The sequence below is a fragment of the Mus caroli genome, chromosome 17 (genome assembly GCF_900094665.2).
Source record: "Mus caroli chromosome 17, CAROLI_EIJ_v1.1, whole genome shotgun sequence".
Taxonomy (NCBI): Eukaryota; Metazoa; Chordata; class Mammalia; order Rodentia; family Muridae; genus Mus; species Mus caroli.
The window spans coordinates 4,225,747-4,241,369 of NC_034586.1; the positions used below are offsets into that span (position 1 = coordinate 4,225,747).

The window sequence follows — 15,623 nt, forward strand, 5'->3', positions numbered from 1 at the left end:
AACTCACTTTGTAGACCAGGCTGGTCTTGAACTCAGAAATCCGCCTGCCTCTGCCTCCCAAGTGCTGGGATTAAAGGCGTGTGCCACCACACCCGGCTAGAACACCACACTTTCTGACGGTGAACAAACACTGCTGCTTTGTGCTTTTTCTAGGGTCCCCCTATGTTTCTGATGGAAGAGAATATACGTTTTTTATCAATGTCTGTGGGGACACAAAGGTCTCACTCTGTAATAACAAAGAGGCTGCTGTTTGTCAAGAGAAAAAGGCGGATTCCACTCAAGTCAAAATAGCAGGAAGACACCAGAACCAGACACTCCGGTGGGTGAGAGTCAAGTGGTTGTGTGGACTTGTGAGCCATGGCTCTGCCCTCCTCTTCCTCTTCCCATTTGCCCTGAGCACAAGAAAGTCAGAGCCTAACACGGCTTCCTGTGCACGTTGGCAAGTTGCCATTTGTCCCTGAGCAGTTGGGCGGTTTCCTGACTTTGATAAGTGCACATCTGTTAGGACTATGGATTGTAAATGCATTGTTTCTAGGAACATATTGTAGGGAATTTAGGTAGTTTACAGTTTATGTGGCTATTGTTTTTGTTCCCTCCCCCTCTCTCTCTCTCCCCCCCCCCCCCCCCTTTGGCAGTTTGGGAATCTGAAATACTATTAGCATTATACACAAGTTTAAAAAGCTAAAACCTACTGTAATTCTTAGAACCTTAAGCTGGTAGTTGGCTTCACAAAAGCAGGAACAAGAGACAGTTTTCTGAAATTGAGTCTTAGACTAAATCTTATAGATGGTGGTTTTGGACGTTGCTAGCCAGGCTGTCTGACTGGTATTATTTATGTTGTATAAAGTCCCAGAGTGACAGCAAGAGCAGCTCTCTGCTTGCCAGCAGAGTGGCTGCCCTCCCTCCAGGCCGTTACTTTACAGCAAGGCCAACAGCCTGAGCATTTGGAACTCATTTCCGCAGGGCGCTGCCCAGCTGGCTACGGAGCCTGCTGTTTTATGTCAGTAGTGATTTGTGGGTGGTATGCAAAAGGCTTAACAAAGCAGTTTTTTAAACTTCAAGTTTTTTCTTGGTTCTATAAAACACTGTATGTTCACAACCTAGGTACTCAGATGGAGACCTCACCCTCATCTATTCTGGAGGTGATGAGTGTAGCTCTGGCTTCCAGAGGATGAGTGTCATAAACTTTGAGTGCAACAAAACTGCAGGTGAGTATGTGTGTGAGTGTGTGCTGCCCACCCTTGCTTTGTGTGTGTGAGTGTGTGCTGCCCACCCCTGCTTTGTGTTAGTGGCTTGTGTGTGCACCCAGGTGTCTTCGTGGAAGTGGAGTGCTGAGAAGGGAGTGAGTTGGCTGCCTTTAGGCCTGGCCACCTTCAGTCCTCAGGGTTTTCTGTTGCAGTAATCCCCTCCCTTCTCTCCCCCTCCAGGATGCATACATACATCCTGTTTCCATCTTTCTCTGCTCTCCATGTTTGTTTTGGGAATCTGCCCAGCCCTGGGTTTGTTGGGAGAGTCTGTGTCTTGGACTCTGCTGCAGGCACACTCAGCAGAGGAGGGAGGCCCGGTGGAGGCGGCTTTGGCTTCATTCAGCAGCTTCAAGTGTGTCCACTTTCTCATTTAACAATCTTTTCAGAGTGATGGAGTGGTAGAGTTTGAATTTGGAAATCTTGGGATGTCACTGGAGGAGTCCAAGCTGAGGTCATGCCTTCCTTTGGGTGACTAGAGGCACCCCTGAGTCACTGGCTTGTCTACTTTTCATGTCCTGATATTAGGTATTCCTGGCACCTGTAGAGGGAGGGATGATAAAGTTAGAGGTGTGTCTTGTTTAAGCTCCTCTGGCTCTGTCTCAGGCACCCCTGGCTGACTTGCTTCTGCACTAGGCTCTCCTCCTGTGGCTGGGCCTGGTTTCCATTCTCATTTGTGTGCAGTTGGCCCAAGCTCTCATGCCTGTTGCCCCTGAGTGTGTTTGTTTTGTATGTTTCTATGGACAGCCTTGGACGATTTGATCATGGTCCAGTTCCTGTGTGATTCATTGTAGGATCTGGAAGCAACCACTGTGCCTAGAGTTAAGTTCTCAGAAACTTGCTAGTTTTTAAGCAGAGGATAGGTTAGGAGCTGGACTAGGGGACTCTGAGCCACAAGACTGAGAGGACCCTGAGGGCTGTGGCTTACTGGGGCCTTCTTTTTCCACTGGAGTCTTTCATTGGCTCTTTCTTATCACTTACAGAGCTTGCATGCTTTCATGCCTGTTTGCTAAGGCACTCTCCACAGGGTCCTGATGATGACAGATGGCTCCCTGGGAGTTCATAGGCTAGAAACAGAGATAAGGGTTTTTATGGCTAAGCACAGGGTAAAGTGCTAAGGCAGAACCACTGACTGCAGAGTTTTGTTATCTGGAGTTCTAGGTCATTCAGGTCAGTGTGGCTGTGGGACTGGGAGAGCTGGTTCTGGGGTAGCCAAGGGACAGACGCCCAGAGGAGAGGTTGCTTTAGCTGCCCGATCAACTCTAAGCTGGTGAAGCTCCTGTACTGTAGGGAAGCTCACTCCCATCGTCTGTAGGGTGAAGCCACCTCTGTATGGCTGTGATGTGCCTCTGCTGTGCCTCTGGCTGAGTGAGAAAATAGACTGGTTGTTGGGGGCCTCTCCACACCCACATCCAGTTTCCTTCTGCTCACTTCTTTGGAATGGGCCTTAGGCGACTTGCTTGGAATTCTGGATCCTGTTCTGTCCCTGGGCCACAAAGCCTGCTGTTGCTTCTGTGTCCTCAGCCAGCAGACACCAGGCTGGGTGCTAGCTTCTCTGATCTGGTCTCTCTTGCTGCTTGAGTCACTGTCAGGTGCTGTGACTCCCCAGGTCTTTTCTGCCTCAACTTTGCTTCCTGTAGTCTTGTTCAGGGCTTTTACTAAAGCTTGAGCTGAGGGCTCGTTTTGGGATGCTGGGAAGGCGGATTGATAAACCAGGAGAGGACAGATAAGAGGATAGAAGATTGATAGACTTATTTATTGTTGAGACCATGACAACTTGGAACTAAAGTCCACTGAATTAAGATTGGAATTTAATGCAAAAGCCTTTTGTTTTTCATCTTAACTTTTTATTACAAACGTTTTCAGGTATGCAAGTGGGAAGAACATTATAATGAAATTTTATTCAGCTGTCTTTATAACCGTGGTTCTCAACCTGTGTGTCATGATCCTTTCACAGGCGTCACACATCAATAACCTGCAGAGCAGATATTTACATTACAGTCATAACAGCAGCAAAATTACAGTTACAAAGTAGCAACGGAATAATTTTATGGTTGGGGTCAGAACATGAGGAACTGTATTAAGGAATAACAGCATTAGGAAGGTTGAGAACCATGGCTCTAAAACAATCATTAATGTTTTTCCACATTTGTTTTGCTTTAACTGTTACTGTCTGGCTCATATTCCACTTGGGATGAGTTTGCTTTTGGTCTTCCAATCCTAGTGATTTAGTTCAAGACTTTATAGAAATTACACTTGAGAACTCATTTGCTTTTGGCTATAAAACCTAATTTCCCCTTTCCTTAGAACATGAAACTGCTCAGACACACCTCAAGGATACAGGCAGACACATGGGAGGTGCGGCCGGCCAGGATTATGAAACCACCAACGGTGGAAAAAAGGGCAGCTTTGTGCCAGTGGCCGCCGCTGGGAAAGGCCGAGGGATAGGGTTTCCAGAGGGAGGGCAGTTCTCTGCCCAATCCTAGGCCAGGGAGAAGTGGCCTGCGAGGAGCAGAGCCACCGTGCTGTTCTGGGTAGTGCATGGGGCCTCTGTGGGTGGAGGAGGATGTGGTGTTGACTCTAGTAGGGCCTTACAGACACATATACTGAAAGGTGTTGGTGCAGCCAGCATCGGGAATGTGCCCCTACCCTTGTGGAGGAATGTGAGGTCCTGCCTTCCTCCAGCTGAACAAGGAACTGCTCTGTGCTTTTGCCTCTGTTTGCCTTTCTGGTATAGGTGTTGGAGAGACCTCAGGTCTTGCTCACTCACTAGTCTGTGCTCTTGGAACTTGGGTTCTGGGGCCTATACTCTTCTCTTTGTACTCTGGTGAGTTCTTTGCCATGTGACTGCAGCCTGGAGCAGCAAGACATTGACTGGTCCACGGCCCTCATTAATTCTCTCTCCACCTCCTCCCTGAGATACAGAGCACCACTGCACTAAGATGGTCTCTGGACAGCTAGCTGATTCCTGGGTTTGGGCCATGTCACCAAATTGTGTGCTTTCCTGTGGCTTTGCATGCATAGGTAAAGATGGGAGAGGAGAGCCTGTGTTCACAGGTGAGGTGGACTGCACCTACTTCTTCACATGGGACACTAAATACGCCTGTGTCAAAGAGAAGGAAGATCTCCTCTGCGGGGCCATCGATGGCAAGAAACGTTATGACCTGTCTGTGTTGGCTCGTCACTCAGGTATTGCTTACCTTTCCAAGAACAACAGTCACTGTGTTCACAGGAGATGATCCCAATGGTTTGGGGAAACATTTTTAATTGCCAGTTGAGTCATGACCCCCATTCCCTTCTAGCCACAGTACAGAATATAAGGAACACTAGTTAGGAGGTGAACTACTTGCATCTGAACCTCACTTTTTCTAGTTGAGTTGTCTTGGCTCACTTTACTGGTTCAGTTAGAACTTCCAGGACCTGCTATGACAGGTCTTGTGCACTGTGCTTAGAGACAGTTTCTCCAGCCACTTTTTTGGGTAGTGAATGAGGAGGTTGGTGGAGCTGGGTCTCTGTTATGTCTCCACCCTGAGCTTCTGTCCTTTCATATGGCTGCCTCTTTACTGCCACTAAAAGTGGGTCAGTATGCCTCTGATCTATAGTCCTGGGAGGGTTGTCCAGCATGGATGGCATGGTGAATCAGTATGTGAGTGACAGGGTTCATTGCAGAAACTGGCAGAGCGTGTGTTATGTTGAAGGTGCTGGGTAACTGACCACCACTGAGAGCCCACATGCTACACCTCGGAAATGAGTGGCATCTTGCCGACAATCAGTGAGGTAGATGAGGGTAGGCTTACAGGAGCCGTCCATCCCCTGAGACAGAGCGACCTGAATCAGTATCAGTTGTAACTGTCTATCGTCTCTGGAGGCCTATCTGAAAAGCACTGTTGGAGGAATATCTCCTGTATGTCTGGTTTAAGATCAGGACCCACAGTAAATGATTTGTATTAGCTAATTGCTTTAACAGTAAGGCATCTTTATGGTTTACTAGTTAAGCATCCTGGAAGCTGTAGAAACACAGGAAATTTCTGTAGGAGTTAAAATAGCTTCAGGAAGCTGGGACTGAATCTTGTGTATGTGTGCTAATGAAAGGTTGGGTTTCTACAATGTGGAAGACGTTCTAATCTCTGAACTAGAACTGTGCCAAGACGTGTGCAGCTCTAGTCAATGTGGACTTTAGAAAGCTCTCTAGGCCCTGGAAAAGAGCAGGGCCATGGTGGGAGGACTCTAGTGAGCACCGCTCCTCCCTTCAGCTCATGTGTGTAGCTGAGTTGTACACAGCAACACAGCATTTTCTGGTTTTTGATTTTGTTGTGTTTTGTTTTTAATGGGTGCATTACTTCCCATTTAAGAAGGGATACAGTCACACAGCGAGGAAGGCCTGGCAGTAAGGAGTGTGAACGGCTGATCACATTGCAACCCCCAACCCCCATTAGGAAAGCAGAGAGAGAAAAACACTTTTTTTTTTTTTTAAAGTTTTAAGTGTCAGTGTGTTACAAGACATAAACTGGGATCTTGAGAGATGGTACAGAGGTACATTAGTGCCCTTAGCAGACTGTGCTATAGTCTGGCTTTTGAGGAATCTGGAGTGTTTCTGTAGCATTTGCATCCAGATAGCCCAGAGGATGCTGTGAGCTGAATGTTCAGAAAGTCCCACCCTGGAGATTGCAGCCCACACCCCCTCCAGCCAATGCCCAGTGCTTTGGGGGAAACTTGGGCACACATTGCTGTCTCTCAGAGTGTGTCTGCAGGCTGTGTGTGGACTTGAGAACCTAGCTCTCCAAAAACATTGGCAAGCTGTGGGGTTTTACTTCTGGTTACCAACTTCCCAAAGGATCATTTCAGACAAGAATGTGTGCCTCTGTATGTCCTCTGGGCAGTGTCTGAAGTGATAGGCGCATTTTCATGACTACTCTTTTCTTTGCCTGATAGATACCCAGTGGTGGTTCCCTTACACACACACACACACACACACACACACACACACACACACTCACTCTCATACCCTTCATACCCAGTGGTGGTTCCCTTACACACACACACACACACACACACACACACACACACACACACACTCACTCTCTACCCATCAGGATCTGTCCTTACTTCTGTGAGCCAGACTTCCACCCTGTTCCCAGTCAACCTGTGTAGAAGAGGTAGACACTTTCTTAGCTGTACAGGCCCTTGTGGGACCTGAAGCTTAGCATGTGACCTGTGCCCCTTCACTAGGCTTAGGACAGCAACAGACTTTCTCATGTAGTTCAGAAAACATTTTGGGGAATGGTTTGTTCCTGACACAGTCAGTGAGAAAGTGGAGACGCCATGACTTTCTGTGGAGTACTAGAGATTGCCTGACCTTGGCTTAGTTGCTGTTTTAAGATATGACCACAAGAAAATGTTACTGCCTTTGGCTTAAAGGACTTTGGGTTTGATTGCAGAATCAGAACAGAATTGGGAAGCAGTGGATGGCAGCCAGGCAGAATCAGAAAAATATTTCTTCATCAACGTCTGTCACCGGGTGCTGCAGGAGGGGAAGGCCAGGAACTGTCCTGAAGATGCTGCTGTGTGCGCTGTGGGTGAGTGACGTCAGTAGGGAGCCTCTCTCTGAGGTGTGTGGATTCCCACTGCTTCCTTGGGGGAGACATGAAATGTGACTTGCTTATGCCTCCTGCCTTGCATAAATACTAAGGACGATAAAGCGTTTTAAAGTTTCAGTGTCAAAGCCACTGAAGTCCTGATACTGGCAGAGGTGTTACTAGGCAGAAAGAACCATGTTGGAAAATGCTCCACGATCTATCTTCATTTGGTAGACATTGGACGAATAACACTGTCAGTACTTGTAAAACTAACTTTGAGTTTTCCACAGCCCTGGGCAGACACTTAGGGGAAGCAGAATACCTGCTGGCGCCTTCAGTGGAGCAGCATGTCTGAGTGCTGTTCTTGTTGTCATTGTCGGTCTTGTATGTCACATAGAGGTGTTCGTCTTAGAGACACTGAGGTTCTTCAGTGTGTGGTGTGATGCCAGGAGGAGGGTAAGGAGAATCTCTTACAAACATGGACAAGAAATCAGTGAGGCTTGGTTGGATTTTGGGGATTACCCTGGCATTCAGAACTAGAGATGTATCTCAGAGTAACTGAAGTCTGTTCTTGTCTTACTGAGGGCTCAGGCATAGACATCTTCAAAAGTAGCTGAGCCAGGAATTCAGTGTGGGGTGCCACAGGGGAGTGAGTGCCACACAGGTGTGAGTTTCTGCTTGGTCATGAGTAAAGCTTGTGGCTTGGGCCGTGCTCCTCAGCTGCCCATGTTTAAGGGCAGCTGAGGCTCTAGATGTGTAATAGTGTCTTTTGCAGATAATGATGATGCCCACACAACCCTGTCCTTCAGATGCCTTTGGGGGAAGCCCATGTATCATTGTCAGCATGTCCCTCCTATGGCAGGAGGTGGCCTCGATGTGATTGATTAATTTTTTTTTTTTTTTTAAGAAAACTGTTTTCCATCACAGTCAGGTTAGGTGGGCTGAAAGAAGGTTCTGGTGACCCGCTGGCATTTGGCTGAGTCTTGGTATACTTTCAAATGTTTACATGATGAGAATTTTCCACTCTACCTTCTTTTTTTTCCCCCAGATAAGAATGGAAGTAAAAACCTTGGAAAATTTGTCTCTTCTCCTACAAAAGAGAAAGGACACATACAGCTCTCTTACTCTGATGGTGATGACTGTGGCAGTGATAAGAAAATATCAACTAACATCACACTTGTGTGCAAACCAGGTAATGTCACAGAAGAAGAGGCAGACCCACATTTTCCATCATTTCTGCAGTAGAGCTGGGGTGCAGCAAGGGCGGTGCTGAGCACTGCTAGTACTAGTCTCTGGTGATGGGAATCAAGTTGTTTGGATTTCAGCCTAGAAATGGAGAAACCATATGCTCTCCACAGAGAGTTGTGTTGACACACTCCAAAGGAGTCGTGAGTCTCTGCATGACATCCTGTTCATAAGGATTGTCAGAAGATCAGGGGTGTGGAGTGCTGAGTCTCCTCCACGGGGGGATCATAAACGGCTTAGAAATAGTTTCTTGATTGCAGCATCTCACCCGTGGCTGTCCCTCCCCTCTTGAGTTTCTGCATTTGTGCATGTATTTCAGTGTTCTCAGGATGCTGTGTTCCACACTCCACAGTTCTGTTTATGATTTCTAGGGATTTCCTTGTTGACATGGCATAGTCTTACTATTTTAAAGCATTTTACTGCTGGGAATTTAGATGTTCCATATCCTCTCTACACCCACCCCGTAAAGTTTCCTTTGTATAAATTCACAGCTGTGGGAGAAGGACACAAGCTAGGAATGTTTTGTTTCTTGTTTTATTGTGGTAGACTATATATAGTACAAAACTTATAGATGTTACTGTCTTAACTGGTTTCAGATAGGTAGCTGAGTGCCGTTGGGCGTTTGTGGCTGTTACTGCTGTACATCCAGAGAGCTTTCTCATCTCTCCACACTTAAACCTGCCATCTTGGAAATAATAGTACTCCCAGAGTTCTGTCCCCTGCATCTGACACCTACCTATTTGCCTGTCTGTGGAGTTGCCCACTCTAGGCAACTCCTATCCACAAAGCCACACGGTATTGTGGGAGACTCCTTTCCCTGTGGCCCCCTTTCTTGAGACAAGATTCCACAGAGCTGAGGCTGGCCTTGAATTTCCTGTGCAACTAGATGGGCTTGAATTTCTGTGTCCCCATTTCCACCTTCTGAAGCACTGGCATTGTAGATAGGCAGGCCCTGCATGTCTGTGTTAGATGGTGCTGGGAATGGAGTACGCGGCCGTGCTAGCCAAGCACTCTGCTGTATGAGCTACATCTCCAGCTCTGTACGGCCATTTTTTAACCACCTCTTTCCCAGGACTTTTAACAAAGAAAAGGTTTTTAGAATCGGCAGATAAGTGTTTGATTGTTTTCTTTCCCTGTCCTCCTTTCCCTGTTGACAGGTGATCTAGAAAGTGCTCCAGTGCTAAGAGCTGTGAGATCCGATGGCTGCTTCTATGAGTTTGAGTGGCATACGGCTGCTGCCTGTGTACTGTCGAAGACAGAAGGAGAGAACTGCACAGTCCTTGATGCCCAGGCAGGTCTGTGCCTAAGCAGTGCCTCTGTTGTCTGGTGTGCGTGACTCAGCATGGCTGTTAGGAGTAACCTGATGTAGAACTTTGCTCATACCACTGGACAGAGCCCCAAGCGTCTTCTTGCTGTGTGCTGGAGCTGCGGTGGCAGTGCCCATCTTGAATTTGTGGCTCTGCTGGATTTACTGGTTCCAGCACAGGAGGATTCTCCCACACAGTCATTCAAACGCCAGATCCCCTCCATGGTAGAGTTTACAAGAAGGCTATCATAGTGTGGTTATCCTGCTTGGCTATGCCACATTTGTGAGCCCTGGAGCTGCAGGTTTGAACAGGGTTGTAGGGCTCACACAGTGGAAAAGGGCAACGGCGAGGACCTGTGTCCAGGCAGGAGATAGTCACTGCAGGAATGGTAGCTTAAAGGCAAAGTGACCTTTCTTCTTCAGCGCTGTTTTGCTCTGGCAGTAGTTTCTGTGTGAGAAGCTTGCATGGTCCCCTGTGCCTGACATACCTGTGTTGTGTTTATGTTACTCAGGGTTTTCCTTTGATTTGTCACTCCTCACAAAGAAGAATGGTGCATATAAAGTTGAGACAGAGAAGTATGACTTCTACATAAATGTTTGTGGCCCTGTATCCGTGGACCCTTGTCAGTCAAACTCGGGGGCCTGCCAGGTAGCGAAAAGGCAAGTAACCTCTGATTCTGGGTTTGCTCTTTGGTATTGTGGCTAGCAAATGTTTCGTACAGAGGTGGTTAGGTTTCTCTTGAACACCATTGCTTGACAGGCATCTAACTACTGAGAAGACCTGGTCAGAAGAATCGCAGGACCCCAGAGAAGGGGCTAAGCCTTATCCTTAGGCTGAGAGAGGCCTGGGCTTATTGATGCTCACCTGGGAACTTGAGCTTTACGGCTGTTGCATACTTATGTATGTAGTTCTCCTTACTGTATAGTATAGGGCTAGTTGTAATGAACTGAGCTGCACTACAGGCCAGGAGTACTGAGAGAAAGTCGTGTGTGTGTGTGTGTGTGTGTGACTTTTCTCCTTCCACAGCCAAAAGAGCCACATAGGAGATTCCCAGGGACTGCAGTGTCTTGGTCTGGCCTTGCTTTTGCCCTTATTTGTGTAGCCTTAGAGAGCTCCTGCCCCATGGCACTCACTCGCAGAGTGACATTTCTGTGTTCATTTTAGTGGTAAGTCTTGGAACTTGGGGCTGAGCAGTAGTAAGCTCACCTACTACGATGGGATGATCCAGCTGAGCTACAGGAACGGCACCGCCTATAACAATGAAAAGCACACACCGAGAGCCACACTGATTACCTTCCTCTGTGACCGTGACGCTGGAGTAGGCTTCCCAGAATATCAGGTGGGAATTATCTTGGGAAATTTTCCTGGCCACACCTGAGCCAGTTGCCCACCCTTTCTGTAGGAACAGAGCTATTATTAGTCTGGTTGTCTTGCCAAACTATCACATAACCGTTCCTTTTTGCAGTTTTCAGGGTACCTAGGCAGTATGTAGTTACTGGTTAAGCTGTTTATTCGGAGGCCCATTTATCTTAATGCTAGTCCACAGCTCTGTTGGTTGTATTAGAAAACATGCAGAAGCTGTTTCCCTTACCCCAGGCCAGGCTCCATCCTAGCTCTGATGCTAAGCTAAGGCCAGTTTTGCTGTGGTCTTTGGGGATGTTGCAGATGTAGGTTGTTTGTGCTATCCTTTCCTGTCTCTCTCTTGTCTTGGGATTAGGAAGAGGACAACTCTACCTACAACTTTCGGTGGTACACCAGTTATGCCTGCCCAGAAGAACCTCTGGAGTGCATGGTGACAGACCCCTCCATGATGGAACAGTATGACCTCTCCAGGTGAGCACTTGGCTTAGCTGATGGCAGTAGGTTTGTGGTGGCCCCAGGGTGCAGGGTGTGGTCTGATCTCACTAGTCTGTGGTATCAATTGATCTTTGTCACAGCACACACTCATTGTTTAAAATAATAACTCAGTGTAAGGTGAATGTGTTGGCAGGGCCCTCTCGTGTGGAGCTTCAGACTGTCCAAATGTTATGACATGTCCTATGAGTCATTCACCGTATGTTGATTCATTATCCACTGAAAGTGTCTTCATTTCTCTAGTGACTAAACATGAACTGCTGAGTTTAGCTAGTTCACCTTTGTAACAGCATACTTTTGTGTGAAAACTAGTCTAGTGAAGTCTGAAGGTGGCTCTGGAGGAAACTGGTACGCCATGGAAAACTCCCGGGAACATGTTACACGGAGGAAATACTACCTCAATGTGTGTCGGCCTCTGAATCCCGTGCCAGGCTGCGATCGATATGCATCTGCTTGCCAGATGAAATATGAAAATCATGAGGTATGTGTATTTCTCTCATGTTTCCTCTCGACTCTGAAGCCTGGTGTGTGAAGATAGTGCTCTGGAATTCTGGATCAGAACAGTCTTGCTGCCTGCCCAGGTGCAGTCTTGGAGGACGTGCCTCCTTCACAGAAACACATCACATTGAATCTGTTCAGACTTCAAACAGGCACTGGCATGGTTGATCCAGTACTTTGTAGGGAAAGCTCTTAGTGGTTATGCTGGCCTGAATTCAGGTGCCTGCGGGATTCTGCAGACATCCATAGCTCAGAGCCTCTGGTGCCCTTGGAGTCAGTCGCATGTGAGAATGTTGCTCCAAGTGACCCAGATGCACGTGGTAATGCCACTCTGGGCGCTGAGTGCTTTATCATCTACTGGCAGAACGTTCGCACCTTTCCTGTGGTCCTTATATGTGGTGGGCTTTGGAAGTTGCACACAGACCCCAGAAGTTGACTTCTGCAAAAACAACGTGAGCAATTGCTTTTGTTGCATATGCTAGTGGTGCGCTCTGGTGCCTCAGAGGCATTTGAGGCTGTGTGTGTATGAGTGTGTGTTCTCTATCACAACAGCAGCTTCGGGGTTCAGCCAGCCCCCACTCAGGGCTTCCCCCTCCACTCAAGGCTTCTGCATTTTGTTTGCCTGCTTACACAGTTCTTAGCTGTGGCTTCATTGGCAATAACTACTGTAAGTAGCAAGTTGACTTCCTGAGGAAGGAAGCCAAATCCATACTCTGTTGCAGGGTTCCTTGGCAGAGACTGTATCCATCAGTAACTTGGGAGTTGCAAAGATAGGCCCTGTGGTGGAGGAGAGTGGCAGCCTCCTCTTAGAGTATGTGAACGGCTCTGCTTGCACCACCAGTGATGGCCAGCTCACCACCTACAGCACCAGGATCCATCTTGTCTGTGGTCGAGGATTTATGGTAAGTGCTGCACAGGAGAGTGGCAAGGTCTGCGGAAAAGCACCAGGGCCAGTGTGTACAATTCTATACTTTGTTTTAAGTTGCAGCAAAGTCTCTAGGGCCCAAAATTGGTCGTTTTAGGCATTACCGAGCTACCAAGAACATTGCCTTTGTCATGAGTGGTGTCCCACCAAAACCCATGCTGAGAACTTTTTGGGGGTCATTTTTTGTTTGAGATTTGAGTCTCACTGTGTGGCCCTGTCTAGCCTGGAACTTGCTATGTAGACCACACTGGCCTTGAACTTGTGTAGCTCTGCCTCTTGAGTGCTATGGCACTTACCTCATATCTAGAACTGCTATTTCCCCAACCCAACTTAGTTCTTGCTGCCACCTTTTTCCTCTTCCTCGTGTGTGTGTGTGTGTGTGTGTGTGTGTTTTGGGGGACAAGATTTCAGGCTGGTCTGAAACTCACTATGTAAACCTCAGACTCAGAGCAGGGATTAAGCGTTTGTGCCACTGTTCTTTGTAGACTCCTGGATTCTCCTGAGCTCAGTGCAGTGGATGTGAGACCTGGTGTCCAGGCACCCTGCAGACATGAAATTCGTTTTGTCCTTCTCTGAGGTTATGAAATGACTGAGGACAGTGCCTATCCATGGGTGGCAGACATGCTCCCTTACCTATACGATCCTGGGCTGCTGGGTGTTTGTTTGTTAGTTCATTTTGTTTTGTCTTTTCCTGCTTTGGGAAAGAGTGCTGCCCGCTTAGGTTGGTCTCATTTCATAGTCTGGCAGCTGCATCCTAGGTGTGAGGAGCCCTGTCATAGACCATTCTTTGCTTTTCCTTTTTTGCTGTCATTTAGAAAATGCATTTAGTTCCAGAAAATTCTTTTAGATACTTCTTAGTTTTCTAAGTATTTTCTGACAGTGGCTGAGCTGGTTTTGCCTATGGGCTTGGTGTACAGTGTGGGTCCTGATATGACTCTTGATGGAGAGGAGAGGAGGTCAGGTTCACAGAGTGTACCACAGGCTAGAGCCTGGGTCTTTCTTAGGGAGCCAGGTCCTTGGGTTGATGAGCAGAGTGGGTGGGATATACAGGTAGAAACTCTGGGCTGTGGGCTGAGACCAGTTGAATAATGCCAGTAAAGTCTTGGTGTGCTGTCCAGTTAGCTAACTGTGAGCCACTGCTGTCTATGATGGAGACAGCACTCGTGGAATGGAATGAGGCTTTTGTGGGGAGACTTTTTGTTGAACCCCCATGTATCATAAGACAGCAATACTCACAAATTAGCACATCTGTGTAAGTGAAACCTGAGTCACAAAACAAGGTATTTGCCCCACATAGAAGCTCTCCTTCCTGTTGCCTCCATCCTTTTGCTGACACACAAGCCATTTTTAAGAAGATTTATTTATTTTTATGTGCATTGGTGTTCTGCCTACATGTCTGTGGAAGGTTCAGATTCTAGTTACAGACAGTTGTGAGCTGCCATGTGGTTGCTGGGAATTGAGCTCAGGATCTCTGGAAGGGCAGCCAGTGCTCTTAGCTGCTGAGCCAGCTCTCCAGTCCCACACAAGTCAGTTTTGCCTTATTCCAGCTGCTGTCTATAACTATGTATAGTGACTTTCTGGCTGCTTTTGTCAGACTCTGGGTGTACAGGTTTGGATTCAAGCTGAGCTTTTCCATGTACTGCAGGCTTGAACCAGATGTGCTAACTAATGCCCGTGCATATGATGCCCTGTAGGGGTAATGAGAACAGTGTAGTATTGGAAGGAGGTGCACATCAGGTGCTGACCCATTGCAGACTGCCAGTGGATTCTAGCCTGCCTGACATACTGATGCTCAACTGTTATGCTGATGTCCTGCTGATTTCTCTATGCCCTGTGACCTTTCAGAACTCCCATCCCATATTCACTTTCAACTGGGAATGTGTGGTCAGTTTCTTGTGGAACACAGAGGCTGCCTGCCCTATCCAGACAATCACAGAAACAGACCAGGTATGTGTGTTGTCATATTGCCCATGCGCACGCCGGTTTTGAGTTGCTTCCTAGCCTCCTTTCTGACACATGTGTCACCATGCTCTGCCTCCTCCCTACCATGGGTACCCAGATCTTCAGGACCACCCATTTCACTTCTTGCTTACCACAGCCCTCTTCAACTGTCCCTTTCCAATGCCCATGCATCCTAGTGAGCTGCCAGGATCTGATGGATTCACATTGCTCCATTCCAGAACATTCCAGTATCTGATACAGTGATACTCCTGAAGTCCTTATCCACAAGATGGAGCCCAGTACTTCATGTGATGTCACTGACAGAGTAAAGCCATGGGTCTGTTGTGACCACCCTCCTGGTAGAACCTAGTGCCTCATGGGATGTTACAGTTAGCACCCAGGGTAGGGGTTAGTGATTCATGGGACCTGACCCCAGGAATAAAGCTCATGGGTCTGCTCTGCCCTTCCTTAGCTCCATTGTGTAGCCAGGCACCTCATGCTGATGAGGTCTGGATGGTAGACTCCTTATCCTCTGCTGAAGGCCATGCACTTTGTTCCTAGCATCTCTCCACTGCTGGCTGCTCTTGTCTGGGCGCTTCTCCTGGCTGCATTCTCTGTGGCATAGCAGCATAGCAGCGCACTGCTCTTGGGGTTCTTTGCTACGCTCCTGGGCCAGGAAGTTGTTAATGGTACTATGTGTGCCTTTCTTTATGGTGGAACATGTTTCCTTCCCCATCCTCTTAATTTCTTACCAGACTACAGAGTCTGGAAGAGAAACCTGGCCTGATACATATGATGATAACCTCGGATCTGGGCCAGTAGTATCTTAGGCACCCTGTCCTTGGTCAGGGCCATGACTGCTCTCCTGACCTTGGTGGACATTGGAGGCTGACGGCAAACTTAGAGGAAGGGAGGGACTGTCTGTGAGTTAACCTGGNTATACTCCCATAGGTGCACTCATAGCAATGAGAGGTAATTCTTCAGTTTTATTTTTTAATGTAAAAATCATTGCTGGGTTACTCTAGCTCCACCT

The 15,623-nt window shown here is 47.6% G+C and overlaps 1 protein-coding gene across 1 annotated transcript in view; it reads left to right on the forward strand.

Annotated features, from left to right (window-relative positions):
- Nucleotides 1-15,623, forward strand: part of Igf2r (insulin like growth factor 2 receptor) — an 88,528-nt gene that overhangs the window by 45,271 nt on the left and 27,634 nt on the right. Inside the window, exons 8-19 of the mRNA XM_029471387.1 lie at nt 101-319; nt 1,105-1,208; nt 4,269-4,433; nt 6,683-6,820; nt 7,869-8,012; nt 9,223-9,360; nt 9,884-10,031; nt 10,537-10,711; nt 11,090-11,205; nt 11,539-11,707; nt 12,447-12,626; nt 14,495-14,623. Coding sequence (XP_029327247.1) covers nt 101-319; nt 1,105-1,208; nt 4,269-4,433; nt 6,683-6,820; nt 7,869-8,012; nt 9,223-9,360; nt 9,884-10,031; nt 10,537-10,711; nt 11,090-11,205; nt 11,539-11,707; nt 12,447-12,626; nt 14,495-14,623 — 1,825 coding nt within the window. The remainder of the gene's footprint in view (nt 1-100; nt 320-1,104; nt 1,209-4,268; nt 4,434-6,682; nt 6,821-7,868; nt 8,013-9,222; nt 9,361-9,883; nt 10,032-10,536; nt 10,712-11,089; nt 11,206-11,538; nt 11,708-12,446; nt 12,627-14,494; nt 14,624-15,623) is intronic.